This window comes from Leptinotarsa decemlineata, unplaced genomic scaffold, assembly GCF_025532065.1.
Source record: "Leptinotarsa decemlineata unplaced genomic scaffold, Ldec_3_MD MMD2_tig00026354_RagTag_RagTag, whole genome shotgun sequence".
Classification (NCBI taxonomy): Eukaryota; Metazoa; Arthropoda; class Insecta; order Coleoptera; family Chrysomelidae; genus Leptinotarsa; species Leptinotarsa decemlineata.
In genome coordinates, this window is record NW_027412702.1 from 18,487,537 (window position 1) to 18,508,743 (window position 21,207).

Below are 21,207 nucleotides of genomic sequence, written 5' to 3' on the forward strand. Positions count from 1 at the left end.
TAAGTGATTAGACTTCGATGATTTGTTTTCTAAAATAGTAACCAGCTGCTTCTTTACAAGAACTTCATAAGACTTCTGTTCTGCCAGTATAAGAAAGACTTAAAAGTTGCTCATGTTCTGGTCACGTATCCAAATGCAAACCTTCTACGATGTTGCTAGTTTCAGATGCGGGCAGAACTCCCTCAAGTTTGTTGCAGTCTTCTTTTGCATTCAAATGCAAAGTAACAGTAATAAATTTGGTCTTACCCGCAGTATAGTACCCAAAAAATTTATAATCGTTGTATTCTTCGAAATAGGTTACATTATTCACATGGTCGGGGGTAGAGGGTATGTAAGAACTGGTAGATGCTAAACGATTTTCATATTCACTAGGGTCCGCCGTAATCTCCTCTTCTTCCAAACTATCGCCTGCTTCAGAATACAGAAAATTATTGTCAAACATCTTAGACGAATATGTGTGATTCTCTATTCAGTCATACATAAATACAAACTATACAAAAATAAAAAACAATGTCATAAGATTAAAAATATTTCATTACAAACAGAAAAAATAATAAAATCCTAAATCGAGATACAACAAAAACATCAATCTTGTGTTTTCGAAAAGTTTTTATATGATTGGCGAAGAAATGTATTGAATCAGTATTTTTGAAAATATATGTGGTATCTTCTCTTTCGAGATCTGTGGGTGAATTGCAGATTCTCTCAATAGAACAATTCATTATTTGCCAAGAAACAAACATGTTCAATAGAACTTGTGATGTATTTATTCTAATTTGAGAAAATATTTTACTACTATCGCAAAATCCTGTTTTCCTGATGAGTGTATCATCTACACAGATTTGGTTCAGTAAAATCTGAATCACAGATTATTATTAAAAATAAAAAATTATGAAATATGAACACATACTTATGGAATTGTATATATAAAAAAACTTCCCGGAAATATATTGATATGAAGGCTGACACTTTTGTTGTATCAAGTCAACTATTTGATCTGGTACCATAATCAATGAATCAATAAATATTTATTGATGTAAAAACTGATTATCTAATGAGTTACCTCTATAGATAAAACATAATAAACGTTATATTGATTTGTTCTAAAAAATATGAAAAGCAATTCATCTGTATACACGGATTCACCAAAACGTACAGTTACTGACCGATGGAATGTTTTTGTATAGTTCTTTATAATTATGGTAACATTTGCAACGGTTCCATATCAACAATATCGAGTGACACAAGTATAAAGTTTGCTTTTGATCAATTTTACTATACCAAAATCGATTTGAAGTTGCTGCAGTTGTGTCACTGGACTTACAAAACATAGATATCGTCCATACAATACACTAAATTTAATATATAAAAGGACAAATACAACATGCACATGTCTAATATCGAATTAGAGAGACAAAAATATGAGCATTTTATCAGAGACTGAAAAAAACGGCCAATATATGGACGTAATTTGCTTAACACGCAACACGACATTATTTTTTTTAAATATCTAATATTTCATGAATACTTATAAAAAATAAAAAATTGGCAATAACACACCAACAGAAAGTCAATAATTTTGAATATTGAGCAGCCTAAGTCGAAAAAAAAAAGAGAGAGCTTTATCGCGATGGACTTGAAACTGTATTTTTGTTTCTCTTTTATTTCTTATTAATTAATGATGAAAGCATGCAGTCTAAAAATATTCCAAATATAATTGGCTGTGCCCATGGCTAGGGAAGGCATGGCATTCTGGACAATGTTTTCCAACGAGTCCATACTAGCTAGGAAAAGATTTTCATTGAAGAGTGAATTGGACAGTTGAATAAAATGTGGTAGTTCCATATGTATTTTGGTTACAATACAAACAAATTTCTCATGTGTTTATGCTGATGTGGATGAGCCAATTAGTGTGAATTTAATAGCAGCTAATGCGCATTCTCAACTTAGCAAGGTTCTTGTTATACATACTGGAAGTTTCAGACGAAGATATTCTGATGATTGGTTACAAAAAGTGAAGAGAAAGAAGAGAGGCGTAAAAGAGCAGAGTTGTTATTCCTAATGTAGGACCCACAAAGGCGACTCCATGGTATAAGGTCGAATTATTGTGATACTTGTTTCGCACAACTGTTCGATAGTTGTAATTACCCCAAAACACATTTTTTCAACAATATATTCACTTCTTCTGTCCTCAAATACTTATCACAGAGAAATTCCAAATTTTCTTTTGAAGAGGTACACTCTGTGTAATTTGGGAGTCTCTTTTCTCTATTTTCTTGCGAAAATCAGTTTAATATTGATCCACAGTATCCATTTCTTCTCGAAACCCTTGATTTTCTGTGTTGACCACCCAAATATTTCAAAGTAATTCTTGATAAATTTTTCAGTACTGAAGGAAGAATATCACCTATAGTCAATTGTTCCTATTTTTCGACTATTTGCAATATGCCTTTGGAACTCAATTTTCATTATAAGACTAGTCAACTGCTGCATCGTAAATTTGAGATGATCAAGCCTGAATACAAACATACCTTCAATACACTGGAGATTTTCAATGTTATACAGTTCTGGATAAAAACAAACTTGTTGTAAGAGAAAAACTATAGTTTCTTTATAGCTCTTCACATTTATATTTATGTGTGGGTTTGTGTTTATAGCATTTCATTGTCACACTGTAGAATGTCTGTTTCTTCTGAATGGTTATGTGATGTTGTAAGCTACAAACTTGATCTTGTCCATTTCAAATGAGTATTCACAATTGATATTATTATTCACGTATATTGTACAGGTGCATTTTCCAATTTCCATTTCTTCTGAAATGTTCTCAAATTTAAAGAAGCAAAACTTATGTGTTTGAAAATATTACTTTGCTTCATTTTACCTTGTTCCTTTTTTCATTATTCCTATTTCTCAAATAAGTCTAGGACTACAAATAATACTTTGACGTCTATACTATATTATTTATGACTCCACTTACATCATTTTTCGAAATTTTCCTTTCCTCTGCCCACCCACCTTTATGTTCTCAATATTTATCAAAAAATATGGAAAATTTTTTAGTATACATACCCTTTATATACTTTAAATTCAGGATATGTTGTTAGAGGAAAATGTTTGGTGGATAGACGTATAAATATTTTGATATCCTGTATTTCTGATACCAATGAAGGTTTCCAAAAATTTGCTTTTGTGGCTTCCTATATGAATTGTGTTATTTCAATTTAAAGTTTAACTCTGTGGGTGCTTTGCATATTATTTGTCGTGATTAGCTTGTGTCACCGAGATCTAGTATGTGCACTCAAAAAAAATAGTCCTGTGCACTCAAAAAAAGAGTCCATTTGATCGTTTTATTTTTATTTTAAAGAATAATTCAATGGCATTATCACGTTTATCTAGGAATACCGCATTAAGTCAGTCATGTGGCTTCTTCTTCCTTTCTTTTTTTGTCTTGATGAGTCTTCGAAACACTACCGTTGTTCTTACAGTTAATGCATATACCACTGAAGATGTCTGTCGCAGAAGCAGACACAACGTTTGTTTCTACAAGTTACATTCCACCACACCCTACCAGCCAAAATGTGTTCTTTCTAATCGTGACCCCCACCCTGCTTTAGATGATGCTTTAGCTGAGGAATGGACAAATTCCTTAGGAAAAGATTGCAAATCTGCATGGATGGGGTGCCAATAATTAAATCTATAAGCAGAGCAAGGGGGAAAGGAAATATTCAATATTAGCATCATTTTCATCTGCAGTGAATGGGAGTTTAATAAACAGGTTGATCAAAGATTTGATCCTGCTTGAGTGCTGGTAAAATCTACAGGGTTTTTCAAAAATATCATTAAAAACATCAAGTTGTTATTTGAGAAGAGATAACACCACTGACATAACGAGGCACTTCAACTTATGTCATAATGTCAAAAATTTGTTCTACAAAATAAAAAAAATTACAATGAAATCAGACTCCTACGTTCAGAGTTATATAGCAGCAAAATTTATTTGCGCCAGTCTTTTTTGACTCTCAGTGCTGGTAGGTACTTTGCGTCTCTGCTGAAATTGTGGTTAGTAAATCAGAGCTTTGAAATTAATCGTAATTAAAGTAACCATGATCAGCAATCTTAACCTCTTGTTTCCGATATAGTTTTTATTTGTAATCAATAATGCAAAACTCATTAGGGATTTCTAGTTTCCTGAATGGGTCATCACATGTCAAATTAACACACCTATTCAACCTTGCCATGTCAGACTTTGATGAAATTTGGAACAGATGTACGTACATTTTATAAAGACTGAGAAAACATGATTTTTTTTTAAATTCTCAACCCGTGTTGTGTTATAGCAATTTCAAGATTCTAAAATACATCTAAAATCGCTCTGAGGCTATAATTTAATATAATATGCAACACATATGGAGTTTAAGAAAATGTTTACCAATTTTTCACTTCAAAAAATTATTTGATTTTTTAAGATCTACAAAAAAATCCCAATAGGAATCACAGCCAAGAAGTGTGCAAATGGGAAAGTTATCGGTTCTCAATTGAACTCATTCAAAACTAAATGGAAAGAAAAAAAAAAGTTTAGTTTATTTCAACTAAACAAGTAAAATATTTTTTATTAATTCACAATTGCTTGTAGTTTCTATAACTATATTTTTCCATAATGTACGTCTTCATGTATACTTTTGTCATAACATCCAAAGAGAAATTTAGAAAACAAGTTCAGTATAAAATTTTAAAGTACATTTAACTTGAACCGCCTTAAATATACTGCTTATATTTGTGAATATCAAAAAATATGTATAAAAAATGAACTAAAAAATAAATAAATAGATTAATATCTTTGTCGCCCAACTTTACCTATACTCCCACACTCAATTCACTTTTATTGATATATCTTACTATCACTGTATAACTTTTTGATCTAAACTTATAGAGTACATAATATACTTTTATTCATACATATCTGCAATTTAATTATAGTTATTATTATTATTTCTATTTTATTATTAAATTTTATAGATGTTTTAATAGCATACCCATGCACAAGGTTTCACCTTTTATGGGTTTTCTATTTTATTTGCTATTATTGTCACTCACTCTTTTGTACATGCAAATATTATGAGCAAATAAATTATTATTATTATCAAGGAAAATAAAATATCTGTATATCCATAAGAACGTCCAAACAAAATTATTATGTGTGTCGCTTAATACAGAAATAAAAAAAAAACTTCCTATTTGTGTGATCACCTTCAAAACTTCGATATTGAAACCGAATGACACTTTTTTGCCACAGTCCGCAGCAAAGAATCTTCCGATGAAATTGGTGGAACTGTGAAAACCTGTTTGCGACAGCAAGTTTGCAAGGTCCCTAAGAAGACAAATTGTCTGTTACTGAACTTGATGAAATAATCACTATACACCATCATATGGGACAGTCATATAACCACTATAGTCTACAAACGTATGATGGCAGATTGCGATACTAATACCGTAAAAGATACTTGTTTTGGAATAGTTAAGTTTTGTGGCACTATCAGGAATAAATGCATGAAATTCATAAATGCCTTCGATTGTCTGTTCGATGAGCGTGTGTTTAAAATATTCGACTTGAATTACTCCTCTTGGAAGGAAAATTTGTACTGGAAACGTTTTGCGAAGTTCAAACTTAGAGAAAATTCATTATTCATAGGATCAGTGTAAACTTGCCTTTGCAGCTAATCCTTTCAAAGGTCTACCAAGTCGTTTGCAAGATAATTTGACTGGGACTGTGGGGAAATAGTGCATGCCATTCAGCTTCAATATTGAAGTCTTCAAGGTGGAGGAACGGGTTAGAAAAGTTTTTGTAATTTTGGTTCGAGCGGCGCATATTATAATTCCATAAGGATATCCTTATGAACAAGTTAGGGAGATTTGGTAAAAACTTTTTTCTTAAAACCCCCATATGTTGCTTATTACATGAAAGATCATCCAGAAGCTCAATTAGGAGACGAAGACAAGCATGTGAAATTTGAGTAAATATTCTCAGGGCGATTCTTGAAGTTTTTTAGGGAATTAAAATAGCTATAAAGCGAAAACGGGATGACAAAAATGTAACATACCTCTCTTTGTCTATGTGCATAAAATGCACAATCTGAGATGGTAAAGTTAAATTATAAAATTAAGTGTGTTGATTTGATAAAGATTTTTTTGAACCAGCTCCAATACTTACAATTATTCGTGCCCATGCTTCTGTGGAGCATTTGCTGCATTCTCGGTCCAAGGGCGCTGAACAGATGAGGCGGCAACCCCCTCGCTTCGAGCAGCGCCTGTAATCTCCCAACCTCGCTGTCATCGCTTTCGGAATCTATGGCCGGGGCGGAACCGCCTCCGCTCGGAGCAACGGCTTGGGCGGCTTCTTGGGGGGACGATGGTTCATCGTTAGCTGCAAGAAAAAGAGCCAATTCACAAAATACGTCCTCCAAGGAGGGCAGGAATTCGGAAAAGTTCAACGTTTCCATCACGGCATTAGGGCGACACCACTGACGTCGCGTCGGTTCCGTCAAATTGCGATTCTAATGACGTTTGCAAGGGTATTTTGATAAATTAGGTTTTTAGAAAGAGTGACAACTGATAGTAGACCGAGATCTGAATTAGAAACGACCTTCTGTTTAATCGATGGAAATTATTATACAGTGTGACACACTTAAGATGGTAGACATCTCTGTATTTGAATCATTTTTTAAAGCAGATATTTGATTTTTGGTGCAGCTCTAGATCTTCATGGGCCGCACTTTTCGCAATAATTAGTCCGAGTGACAGCCTTGAATCCAGTCTACTGCGTTCTTGTGAAAAGGGCAAATTCTCGATATTTTGCTTCGAAAAAGTTATTTGAAAAAGTTGCTTAAAATCAATTTTGTACCTAAACAACAAATTTCAACGCAAAATTCGAATTTTGATGAAGAAAAGAAAAATTAAACTTTGTTTTTTACCACTGTTATTTCTAACTAACGTTCGTCCGAAAGGACGGAACTGCAGTAAGGTTAGTTACAAATAAAAGTGGTAAAAAACATAGAAAGTTTCAATTCTCTTTCCTTCATTATGATTTCTTACCACGCAGTAACGGCTACATCCATCAATTTATCGATTTTTGATTTTTTTTTGTAATTTTAATACTCAAGTCCGATTTTCAATTAATGTTTCCAAATAAGAAACTACGAATATAATATTAATTCGTTAAAATGTAGGAATGAGAATCAGGCAAATTCGCAACCAATCATATTCAACAGAAAATTGAAAAATTCCTCAAAATTGGAGACAGATTACTAACGCTGACTAAATTAGATTAATTTACATTTGATAAAACACTAATTTAAAATTATTTTGTCATTATTGCAGCTCCTTATACGAAACAATTAATAGAAAATGTGTCAAATTTCGAATTTTGGGTTAAAATTCGGTATGTAGGGTAAAAATCAGAGATAGATACATGATCACAACGCACATTTGCATCTATTGAGTAAAATAAACCAGCCCCCTCATGCTGGCTAATCAGATTCAACTGCAATCGGCTGGCGAAATTCATTGTTACAGTGTCGGAGTGGTCATTTGTTTTAATGCCTGTGGTGTGTACATATATAGTATTTTAAAGTGTAAAATTTTTTAAATATCAAGTACTGATACGGTTGAGAAGAAATTGATAATTTGTGTCCCTACACCCCACCTAAAAAAATTCCAATACCCAGCAGCATATTATTAAAAAAAATCCGTCGTTCCTTAATGCGACTCTGTACAATCAGCCTTGTCTGGGAAGTCACGTGATGCATGATAATGTTTTGGAACACTCTGTTGCTTAGATGGACCGGGTGTAGTAATTCACACGGATCTAATGAATGCCTCCTATATCAAAATTAGCGCTGTTTTATTACAAACACGATGACATGGGGCTGTGTTCACGAAAAATTCGGATTGAACGACGGATGGCGACCTTTAAAAATAGAAATTTTGATGCTAGTATAAATGTGCGTCAAGAAGGTTGGAGTGGACTGTTCCTCACACTATAGTCTATTTCATTAAGCAGCAGGGTAATAAATCATTTTCAAATGGCTGTTCCATGGGCGTTCATATTTGAGTTGGTTAAAAAGTGAAGAATGTAGTATTTATTATAAATATTCAATGTTGTATGATTTGAAATAACATATTCAAACGACTTTTATATCTGATTAAATCAGGCATACCAGTAATATTCTTAATTACCGCTGGAAAATAGGATGACGTCATGATCTGATCCGATGTTAATGGTTCTTTGAATAGGTACTTCATTTAGAATATGAATACACCAAAGCCCTTCTTAAACTGAAGAAGATGCAGCATTGCATCTGCACACAATGCGTTCCTCGGATGTTTTTTTAATCTGCGAAAATATTGGAGATGACTACGGAGCAGAAAGTATCATTATTCTAGTTTTTTTACAAGAAATGTCGCTCACTTTGTGGTTTTCCCGAATAGCAATAAGCTTTCAACCATTTATCAAATATCACATTTCAATTGAGTAGAAATAAACTGTGGTATTCAGGTATCAGGTAGTAAAATATTCGATCTTCTTAGAAATTCAAAAGACATACCTCGTTGATTAAGATAAATCCTATAGGATTTGGGAATTAGTAGGGTTTTGACTTATACAGTTTATATAATTTCTGTCCACCATGGACATCCGGATTAGAAATAATAGGAAAAGGTTAAGAAATGGATAACATTACTTTATTATTATAGAAATGATTCTCAACATACCTGAATATAGTAGTTTTGAAAATAGGGAATTAGGATAGGAAAAGTTGCAGTATATTTATTACCTGCGAGATTTCAAATATCCAAAATAAAACTCACAGTGGAATTTCAAAATTAAAAACACTTTGTTCCTATTACTAGGAGTATATAACTATTTGATATTTTCATTTTGCCGAACATTCCAAAATCGAAAAAGGATTAAAAAAAATCCGTCTCGGGACGCCTGGCAGAGGTGATAATTTGAACTATTTGATATTGAAATTGTTCAACATGAGAAAAGCTTAGGTTATTACTTGAATTTTATGCAAATCAACATTATAATGTAAGAAAATGTTATTTATTAATGATATCTTCCATTGATTATTTTGTGTATGTAATTTTCAAGCCACATTTCACATAATAAAAGAATATTAGGTGCTTCCTGGTTAGATTTTTTTAATACTGTCAGCAGTATATGTCTAACGCACACTAAACACTGAGCGTCTGTCGGACGAGAGAAAAGGGGGTCTGACGTAGGTATGCGTGAGAAAAAGAGAAGCCAGACATACTGGTGCAGTTACGTTAGTTAACGAAGCGGTGTACCCTTCAATACAATTATAAGTTAAATCTACTGAAAACACTGGTGTATAAAAACTTTTTTTTCATTAGATCCGGTAGTGCATTTAATAAAATACACGCAAGACAGTAATAATTGAAATTGGCTCAATAATTATATCAGTCACAACTAATGAAGCAGCTATTAACTTCATCCAAATTATCAAAATTTAAATAGTTTCCAAGGGATTGTTATTATACCACAATGATAAACTCAATAATTTCTTAAGAGAAAAAGAAGTAGGAAGTACAACTGTAGTAAGGGTAGTAATATTTCCTCAATAGGTTTCGAAAACGTTTCCAGAAAACGATTTAGATTTCAATTGCTGAAACAATCTAAACAAATTGTTATTGAGTACAGGAGAAACACTTAATAGCCGTTAGGTATACCGCCAAGATTATCATTTCTACACTTACGGTGTAGCAAACCGGGGTTTTCCAATTCCTCGAAGTCTTCCCCCTCGCTGGTAGAAGAATCCGATGAGAGATCGGATTCATCCTCCTCCCTGATAGAAGAATTCGATGATAGACTTATAAGTTCAGGCATTTCTTCGTCTTCGTTGGTAGAAGACGAATCAAAAATTCCATAATCCATGATAAGGCTAACTGTTCTTATGGTTAGAGCACACTTAGGAAACACAGTTAATTACTTTTATAATTTCTGCTGCGAATTTTCCACTTAAAGAATCATCGGAATAGTAGTATGAACGCTGATAATATCAGTTAAATACAATCCAAACTACTGCAACCATGAACTTGGAAACCACACTAAGGAAACAACACTTTGATGATAATTTCAGCCATGATTTTTACACTCGTAGGAATAGTAGTAGTAGGAACGCTGATAATACCAGTTAAATACAATCAAAACACAATGACTACTGCAACCATGAACCTGGAAAATCCCACTGTCCTTAAGGGGGGGGATGTACCAGTACCAACCCTAAGATTTAAAAAAAATGGAGTTTATCGAACCCTTTACGTTCGTGTATACGTTTGTGTATACTTCATGTGCGAATGTCACTGGGCGTATAAATAACAATATTTATTTTTCTCGTTGAAGAGTGAGCATACATTTTTTTACAAAATAGTACACAGTAACAAGAAGACGTAACATAAGGTGTGTACCATAATACAATACAATTACAAACATTACTAATAGTCCAACATATAACACAAATAGTAAAACAACAATTGAAAAATAAATATCACACGTTAGAGTGAAGAATTATTAATTAGCGGTTCGATAGGCGGCGCTCATCAACAAGTTTTTCGACTAACCCGATGTGTTTCACAAGTTGAGAATGGTGGAAAATAGTGATAATGGTCGTAAAAATACGTGCGATTGCTCAGTCAATCCGGAATGAAATCTAGAAAAATATGCTAAAACCGTTTTTTAGCTCACAAAAAATTGCAAAAGTTAATTTTCATATCGTGTTAATAGTTCAATTTTTTGATTTTCTTTAATGTTGCTTATATTTTATTTCATTGTAATTTCAGTTTTTTTGCTTAATATAATTGTTATTTTCCAGCTAATCTTTTTAATTTTTTATAGATTCTTTCAGGGATTTCAATATCAATTTACATCATATTAGACAATGTCCGAACCAATGAAATACAAATTAGGATGTACAAAAAAGTATTTAGGTTTTTGTAAATATTTCAAAAACTATAAAAAATTAACAAATTAAAAAAAAGACCCTTATAGAGAAGGAAATTTCTAAAGAAAAAGTCCCTCCTTCACTTTATCTATTATTTATAATTTCAATTTAATGCCGAAAATAGACCTCGTCGGATGAATTTTTTTAACTATTAAATATAAATTTGAAAATTTATGAAAATTCTCTTTGGAACAAATCTTAAAGTTGTTTATTGAAAAGGCTAGGTATAATTAATTGACAGTATTTCACTTGACTTGCGTATTAATTGAAGACCACAAAAAATGTATTAATTTTCCAAAAAATGTTTCGCTTCGTGGAGCTCTTTTTATTAGTGTACTTAAAAAGATTACGTTATAAAATAAAAAAAAGTTTTGTTTTATATTAATTACTAGTTGTTGCCCGTGTCTTCGCCCGCGTAGAATTTGGTTTGTCACATTGAGTTTCGTGACAGACAATTTCAAACAAATAGTTACAATATTTTTTTATTAACCTTAAACTTCAGATTTCCAACTTCAAAACTGACGAAATTCAATACAATCTTTGAACCCCAATTTTTCCTTCTTGGAGGTGGAAATTCCGGATTCCATGTTTATTTACGCTATACAAATAACCTACCTGCATATTTCAAGATTCTAGGTTCAGTAGCTTCGGCTGTACATTCATATAAGACGGACAACAGCTAGTAATTTATTTTTACTTTGAGAATACAGTAACTAGAAAATATGCCAACTGCATGATGAATAGCTTCGAGAATTGAATTATGTTACCTATAAAGAAATTCGCAAAACTAACACAATCGTCAACGACGTCTGCCCACGTACAGGTCGCGTTCTCGGCAATGGCGCTTTATTGCTTAGACCACCCCTCTACCCCCGCGCACCGTCCCCCCGTCGTCTTACAGTAGACGCGACGCGTAATGTCTTTCTGCGTTGCATCAAGTTATTCTCATTTTGAACTATTTAAGATGAACAGTCCTTATGGTACATTATCTGCATGTATAGTCGAAGTAACCGATATAGTAATCTTAAAGGCGTCGGCGAAGTCAAAGGCCAAAAAAACCAATACAAAGGAATTATGCCGCAACGAATTAGTCCACGTGGACTGAAGAATTGGCGGTTCGTATTGGATAATTTTTACTAACCGAGTTTTATGATTGGCTGAATAGTCATAAAATTAAATTTGAAGTCATGTACGGTGACCAACAGAATGTATCGATGAGTACCGCGTTGTATGTGTTATTAAAGGGGAACTGCTGAAAGGTAGGGGGCACTATATCTTCTACTTGAACCATAACTCCAATGGTATAGGTAACGCACACCAAGATAGCTTTTAGGGAGCAAGAATTTCTTCGACTTACTTAATACTTATTGTTATATTATGACCAAAACTATAGCCTACATGTTACTCTGCTGTATAAGCTGTATTTACGTAAAGTTTCGTTTAAATCCGTTCAGTCGTTTAGGCGTGAAAGAGCTACAAACATTCTTACATACATACATACATCTTTCCATACTTACACATTTTCACATTTATAATTAGTATAGAATATATAGATAGTTATATAGATAGATTATATTTCTGTTTTTGTATTAAATAAAAACATTCTGTAAGTTGAACAAAAAATGTTTAGCACCATTGTTTATAAACAAATATACTATGCGAGTAGTTTATAATTTTATTTTTATAATGTTTTTTGTCTTCACAATATGATTTTTAGGAAAAACAATAACAACAATAATTAATTGTTTATATACGTTTTTCTATATTTGAAATGATAAAATAATCAATTCAAAAATGTTTTCTATTTGAAGGATCGTTATTAACTAAACAAATTGTTATAGATAAATACCCAACAGCGATATATTTTTTTCTTAAACGGCTGAAAATGACAAAAAAATACATTTCAAAGTTGCAAGAAAATACATTAATAGATGAAAAACCAAATTATTTGCAAATAAAGAATTGCATGGGTTGCAGACTGAATCAATAAACAACATTTCTGTAAAGGTAGGTATTTTATCATATTTGAGTTATTTTTGAAATAAATGCAAATAACAATTGATTAGGTAACAATAGTTACAAATTAGTTGAGAAGCTAATTTGAAAAATCTATCAATTCTTTATAAAAATGTATTCAATGTTCATTTTCATATCTTTAATAGTTTCAATATTATATTGATTTAAGTTTATACATCGAGTGATTCATGCAACTTTGTGGCACATAATGAAAAAATAAATGAATGATTGTTTTTGTAATTTTCAGCAGTTTAAGAAAAAAAATATCGCGGTTGGGAATTTGTTTATAACAAATTGTTTATATAATAAACTATGAAATTAATAATATTTTTTTTTTGTTTCAGGTAAATTCAAAAGTGAACTATCAAGTTTATAGATATTTTTGATGCATGATGCGATATTGTAGGAGAAAGAACAGCAGTTTTGGGATAAGAACTGTTTGTCGCCGAATGTTCTAATTGTGTAAGTCAGTTCTGTATTTCAGTTTCTCGTGTAAATTGGGAGGTGTATAGTCTATACGACGTCAATCCGAACAGCTAAATAAAAGACTGATGTACCGGGAAGGCAATGAGGCTAATGACTCCCTTGAAGGAGGGTGTTGCAAGTAGCCCCATCGGTCCAGCAGAACCTGTCATTGACATCGCTTTAGGCTTCGCCAAACAAACATTGAACACCTGGAGATTTGAAGACTTCTGGCAGAATCTTCCAGGATGGGTTCACTCCAAGGCGTTTATTCACCCTTCAAAGCTTGAAACCAAACAGTTGTTGGACTACAGTAGGAAACAACAACGATGTCTATCAGGCCTTCTCACATGCCATTGCCATTTGAATCATCATATGCAGAGACTCGGACTTTCGGACGTCAGTGTGTATCACCTCTATTTGAAAAATGATGAAACAGCAGAGCACATAATTTGTGCCTGCCCCGCTGCGGACCGAATCAGTTTTTCAGAGTTTGGTAGAACCACACTCTTACCATCTGACCTGAAAGACCACTCACCATATAAACTAATCGTCTTCGTTAAGAAGCTGGGTTCATTTGGTCGAGTTTAAATAGATGTGAGCCACAACAAACCCTTGCGGGTTGCGATGAAGGGTCGAGGACAAAAAATCGACAACCTTCAAACCCGAACAAAAATAGTGACACTGTTCTATTACTACTTCTTCATGAACTTCATGTTAAAGTCGGACTGTGTAAGATCAAATCGATTGTAATCAATTGAAGGGCAACTTATTGATCAAGTTTGATCGCAACCCTGAACAACTTCCACAAATTCACCCGTTGAACGAAGTTGTCAGTGGTGTACCACCTCGAAATAAAAAGAGAATCAGAAGATACTCACAGAAAACCATAACGGTAATCCCCTGAAAGAGCTGACTCACTCGCACCAAACAAACGTTAAACAATAAAATATGAACCGTTTAAAACGCAACTTTCTCTCGAGAATCACGAACTGCGACTAATTACTAAATCGGTCTTGAATTCGTATTACAACGGAATGAAAGTAACTCTGCACCATCGTCAAAAAGGTATTATTATTTTGCGATAGATATAGAAGTCAAGTATCCGCATAAAATTTTATCGGTGCACCGTATAGTGAAATAGTTATTTGATATCTCGGCCTCTGACCACTATTCTCAATCCATGAGAATGAAAACAATTGAGTCAAAGTTGTGAGTGTCATTTTTGTAGAAAAAAAAAAAAAAACGTGTGCATCTGGGGACGCTCGACAGAAGTGATAACTTAAACTCATCTATGCTGAACTATTTAGGTAATACTAAAATTGTTTAACTTGAGGAAAGCTCAGGTTATTACTTAAATTTTATGTATATTAATATGATAACATGTAAAAAAAGGTTATTTTTTCATAAAATCTTTTATTGATTATTTTGTGTATGTACTTAGTATCATCATTTTTGAGCCACGTTTCACGTAATAAAAGAATATTACGTGCTTGCTGGTTAGATTTTTATAATAAGCACTGTCAACAGTACATGTCTAACGCACACTGAACACTGTCCAACGAGAGAGGAGGAGCCTGCCTTCCGCTGAGAGAAAGGAAAGCAAAACTGGCACCGTTACGCATTAGGTAACGAAGCCTAACGAATTCTATACACTGACCGTCTGTCCCACGAGAGAGGAAGAGCCTGCCTTCTGTCGGGATATGCGTGAGGGAAAGGGAAGCCATATGAAGCCTCTCATAAGAAGTTGTCACTTCAAAAATATTCGTTTCTGAATTGGGAGGGTAAACATGTTCGTTACCTAACGCGTAACGGCGCCTATTTTTCTGGCTTAGATATTTGTAAATTTGTCTCCAAGATTTATTGAACAAATATTTAACTACAGTTCACCTAAAAAATTATAAACATTTCAGTCATAAGACTCTCGCAGATCGAGAAAGATAGTACATAATAGTTAACAGTCGGTATCGTAGTTCAGCTGTTATAGTAGTTATGACTGGGTACATTTTTCCTACGTGCGATTTTTATATTATAATAGGGGAGCCCAAGCGGAGATTTCGGGATTTACTAAAGCGCGGCAGATTAATATACAGGGGGATACCTTGTAATCGGTTAATTACCTCCACCAAATATGAGCCCCATATATAAGGCCGCCTGAGAGGGATAAAGGATCAGATTAGTAAAAAAAAAATTATCATCAGAAATTCTCGAGCGCTTCAGATAAAGGTAGGGTGAGTTAATTACCTGCTAAAAAGTGTATATTCCAGTAATCTGACAATTTGAGAGTGACGTAAAGAAAGGGGAGGGCAGCAAAGTTGTAAAAAAATAACGTCATTTCGACATTCTCGAGCGTAGCTAAATTTTTTTTATTTTGAAGGAAATAATTCAAAGATAACGAAAAATATATAATCTGACGATTTCCGCAAGCCGTAATAACAAAAATTCGTCGATAAAGTTTAATGCGTGCAGCTGTGTGATACCTATATTTCCCTCTCCGAGTTTCTATTCCTCTATTCTCTATTCACTTCTTCTCACTCCGTCCCCAGTCTGAATTATGTTGCCATGACGCCATCACAGCTGATCACAGAGACTCGTTCGCGATGAAGATGATGGTTAATTAATCAATTAATTGATGGATGTAGCCATTACTACGTGGTAGGAAATCATAATGAAGAAAAGAGAAATTGAACTTTGGAATAGAACGTTACTGCAGTTTCGTCCTATAAGGACATTTTCAAACTTATACAATATATAAGTTCCTTATACTTATACAATATATAAGTTTGAAAATGTCCTTATAGGACGAAACTGCAGTAACGTCAGTTATAAATAAAAGTGGTAAAAAACATAGAAATTTTAATTTCTCCTTTCTTCATTAATTAATCAATTGATTATAAAAAATGAAATTTTTTGAGCATTTAAAAAAAATTATTTTCTTATAAATACAAGTATTATACCTAAAAAACATACACTTATTTATTTGCATGCTATTTCATAAGCTTTTCAATGAATTGAAAAAAATAAAAAAAAAAGATTGTTTTTGTCAGATTAAGCGAATCCCTCTAGATAATCGTCAGATTATGAGACAGCACGTCTAAAACATAAAGATGAACCATATATATCTTAATCTGACGCGCTTGAGTATTTCAAAATGGCGAATTTTTTTTGTACATTTCAATAATGGCCGCGAGTTTGCGTCAGATCGAAATCGTCAGATTATTGTATGAGACCTTTTTTTTTTGTTGCACTTAAGCCTCCTATAGAAAATCTGACGAGCTCGATTAAATTTTTTTTCTTTTCACTTTCAACCCTTACGTACAACCACCCACATCATGCAAACGATCAGATTAACATACCAACATTATTAAAAATACGTAGGACATTGATGCTATCAATATCTGACGCACTCGAGTATGTCCTTGCAACAGTACTTTTTTACATATTTAAAAATCTATAGCCGCTTCCCCCACCGATGAAAAGGTATATATTATATAAAATTTGTTTCTTCTTATCATCTAAGCTTTACAACCTAATATGTCTCAATGACGCTCGAGTAAATCCCCATTTTGCATCGTGGGCTCCTCTGCTATTATTATTGAGCCAAGTTTAATTACTGCTGTCTTAAATGCACAACTGGATTATTGACCAAATGGAAACACTTTTTCCACACCAGAGGTTTCTATATGGAGATTCAACTTTCATAATTTTTATTTATATCGTTTATATCGATTATGGAATGTTCGACAAAATAAAAAGATCAAATAGTGATATACTCCTAGGAATAGGAACAAAATGTTAGTAATTTAGACATTCTACTGCAACTTTTCCTATGTCCTAAATTCTTTTTTTCAAACTACTCTAGTAAGGTTTGTTGAAAATCATTTCTATATCCTACTAAACTGTGTCTCTGAATTCTCTGAAGGAATGTCTGAAAAATCATAGTGAAAATCTGGATGAAACTTATAGGGTTGTACTCAAAAATTTAAACAAGAAAACAAATGATATAAAAAACAAACTAATAATAAAAATAAAGTCAAGTTATCAATTTCTTAATTTATTCCATATTTTCTATTCCAACGTCCATGGTGGACAAGAATTATGTATATAAACTGTACAAGTCAATAACCTACTAATTCCTGGACCCTATGTAGAATTTATCTTTATCAATGAGATAAGTCTTTTCAATTTCTAGAAGATTAAATATTCAACTACCTGGAACCCGAACACGTCAACAAATTCCCCAGTTTCTTTCTACTCGATTGAAATATGATATTTGACAAGTAGTTGAACGCTTTTTGCTATTCGGAGGAACCACGAAGTGAGCGACATGTAGATTTTATAATTTAAACGACAAACTCTAAAGCTTATCGCCCACTTGTCCGGCACAGCACATCACGGCACGTCCAGTCAAAATATGGATAGGATTGGTACAATGAAAATGAATGAACCAGGGCCCACTAGCCCGGCACAGCCAAGACCGTCCGCCGCCGGAAAAGATTCCAGCTCTCCGATAGGAAATACTGGAAAAATGTCTCCTTGTCTTATTTCAGATCGTTGAAAAGATGATGAAACTCCCCCAGATTTCCCCTCTTTTGATAAATGAGATGGACCGACAACATTCTTTTTTGTGAGTATTTCCCTTGAAATCGAACAAACAGCACCTTCAGTATGCTGGTTGTCGCTGGACAAGTGGACGATGGACCCGTCGCGTCGCCATCAGGCGACGGACAGCGCCGGCTGTGCCGGACAAGTGAGCGACAAGCTTTAGGTATATTAATAAATAAATACATTGAAACGATTCCACTAATAAAAAAAAACTTACAAAAGTGTCCGCTTCATTGAGATTAGAGTAAATACATCTATCTACTTGAAAAGTATCACCAAGTTTGGAATATAAAATTTACTGACTTTTGCACTCTCATATTAATAAACTTCATAGCATTTAGAAAATGATTGAAAAAATGAAGAGGTGACAAATCCAGTGACCGTGCAGGCATTCATTACTGCCTTTCTTAACAATCCAGTGCAGTAGAAATGTTGGTCTAAATACTGATGAACACTCCAGGCATAATTAGAAGACAATTCGTCATCATAGAAAATAAAATAACCTTCATCATACTGTTGACTCATAACAAATTTTTCCACGTCTCTGGTTCGAAAGAGGAATGTCCGCCTCGAGCACCAGATATCGAAAGAAACAGTTTTGGATGCACTTTACGAAAACATATTTACTTGGTTTGTTATGTCAAATGCTTGACAGTTCACAAGAAATATGACAACGGAAACAATAATTCATCTGAATGAATTTTTATTTTGGTAAACAGTTTTCATTGTAATATTCATCACGAAGACGACAAGAAGAAAATTCAAAAAGTTAAACTTTTTGTCCATTCCGACAAATTACAAAGTAAATGTAAGAAAATCTTGCAGAATGGTTATTTCAAGATATTTCAATTTCCTATAAATAATTATACCACATTTATCAACATCAGAATGTCCTTTCTCCGTGTTAATGAGAAACTATAAATCAATAGAACAATTTTATTTTTAGAATAAAAATCAGAAACAGGTATCGCATAGAAATTTCAATTTTTCTCACTGGTGAGTATCGTTTCCTAGATCATTAAATGAAATATTCTTGAAAAAATAATTTTTAAACATAACGGTGTTTCACAGAATCACGTCAGCCTGTAACTAGTGATAATGACCTTCGATAAAATTCACTCAATCAAAAGTATGTTCACCAATTTTCAATTTCGAAATAGGTACCTCTCTACCTAAATTCAACACAAAAATATGATTTTAACCTTCAAAACGATTCACTACGTTAAACAAACCCAATGCAATTGCAACCTATCTTTATCACGCTTGTCACATCAGTTTTCACGTTTGTAGCATCAGTTTATCAGGTCGCTTGAATTTTTGTCGCGTGATACTTTTGATTTTGCGATAATATCGTATCCGTGAAACATCTATAGCCGCACGTAAAATCGATTGCTGGTGTGGCGACGCATGCCGTGGCGACCGGTCGCCATGCGCAAGCGACTGTGCGATTCACTGGTTCGGCGTTACGCTACCTCTTTCTGGGCTCGAATACCTACAGTTGTGTTTACTACAGTATGCATAACCAGTGTTTTACTACATAAATCATTTTTTTAATGATTAAAATAAAATATATCTGACAGTGATAATTTAGAAAGTGAAAGTGGGTAGTCTCCTGCAAATTTTTGTATTTCTAAATTAAGGTGTGTGTGTATTAAGCCTGCGTATATTGGTCTGTCTCAAGGATCAGTAAATGTGAAATCTACTCTCTTGGTAGATTAAAATTTACATAATTGTCATAGCATATATTTTTAAATTAATTATTAATTAATTTTAATTTGATTTTGACGAAAAATAATGCACTGAAATACTTGCCCAAAGAATACATGAAACATGAAACAAATCTAATGGTGGTGGAATTATATCAAAACATTTATTATTAATATTTATAATTTAAGATATTTAGTAATATATTGCAATGAAATTCTTGAGTTTTCTGGTGTATATTTAAGCCAAATTAAAATTTTTCGTGTATAATTTAATTATATATTTTTTTGTAAATATTTCAGTACCCAACAATCACCACAGGGGTCGCACAATATTATTATTTTTGAAAAAGAAAGTTTTTGGCTTTCTACTACTCCCATCTTGATACAAAATTATGTGTGAATCTTTCAAAGAAAGGCAGGAAGTAGATGGAGTAGTAGAAAGTCAAAAACTTTCTTCCCCAAAAATTAATTATTACTAAAAAATATAACCCCTTCAATTCAAATAGATTCCTCTTGACTGGGATTTAATCAAATAGGTGAATGAATGTCATTACGATATCATCGATGACATAAGTAGATCAAACTTATTCCGTGACATTAAAAATCGTAATTCGTGAATGAATTGTGTGTATTTTCTATAATGTTATCCAATTTGGTACTGAAGAGCCCTATGGCAAGTGTCTTATGACGAAACATCGATGTCTACCAGTGAGGATGACAGTGTTCCATGTAAGTGCAATTTGTTACCATTCATTTAAGGTAGAACTCCTGTGAATGTTATCTGAATTTCATTCCATAACGAATATTTGGAATACAAACTGAGTAGAGAAAATTATCTTCTGTATAATTCAGTGTTCATGTAAAAGTATTTGTTTTGAAAGAATTTTTTTTCTTTCGTGTAATTCAATGTTTATATGAATGTAGCTGTTTCAGAAGAGCTTTCTTCCAGTTTGTGTCTGAAAGTTGCTTCTTTGCATGATCTACACATCCATGTATAGAGTTACTTATTTTCAAATTGATTACTTCCTTCCTTTCTTTGGAAGATTCCCACATAATTTTGTATCAAGATGGAGTAGTAGAAAGCCAAAAACTTTCTTCTCCAAAAATTAATCACTCCTAAAAATATAACCTCTTCAATTCAAATTATTATTTTTATTTCACATCTGCTAGGGGTCCCGTAACTGCTCACAATTTTTTTTATTAGGTATATCAACAAAACACAGCTATTACTTTGGTACCTAGACCACCACTAGTGATTTATTCTTTCCCCTGATGCAAATCTCCCATTTGCTTAAGGTTTGTCTAAAATTATTATTATTTTCCAGAAATTGATAATGAATGTGGAAGGTGAATCACCCCAGAAACAATCATCAATGACCAACAAATTAGAAATCCGCAAC

The 21,207-nt window shown here is 33.1% G+C and overlaps 1 protein-coding gene across 9 annotated transcripts in view; it reads right to left on the reverse strand.

Moving 5' to 3' along the window:
* The window catches only part of ctrip (E3 ubiquitin-protein ligase ctrip), a 75,201-nt gene that overhangs the window by 23,789 nt on the left and 30,205 nt on the right, over window positions 1-21,207 (reverse strand). For 8 of the 9 annotated variants that reach the window (XM_074184155.1, XM_074184159.1, XM_074184158.1 and 5 more), the window contains one exon: window positions 6,209-6,421. In XM_074184155.1, coding sequence (XP_074040256.1) covers window positions 6,209-6,421 — 213 coding nt within the window. Of the gene's footprint in view, window positions 1-6,208; window positions 6,422-14,377; window positions 14,403-21,207 lie in introns of those variants that run through there. The other variant, XM_074184162.1, reaches the window with a different exon arrangement.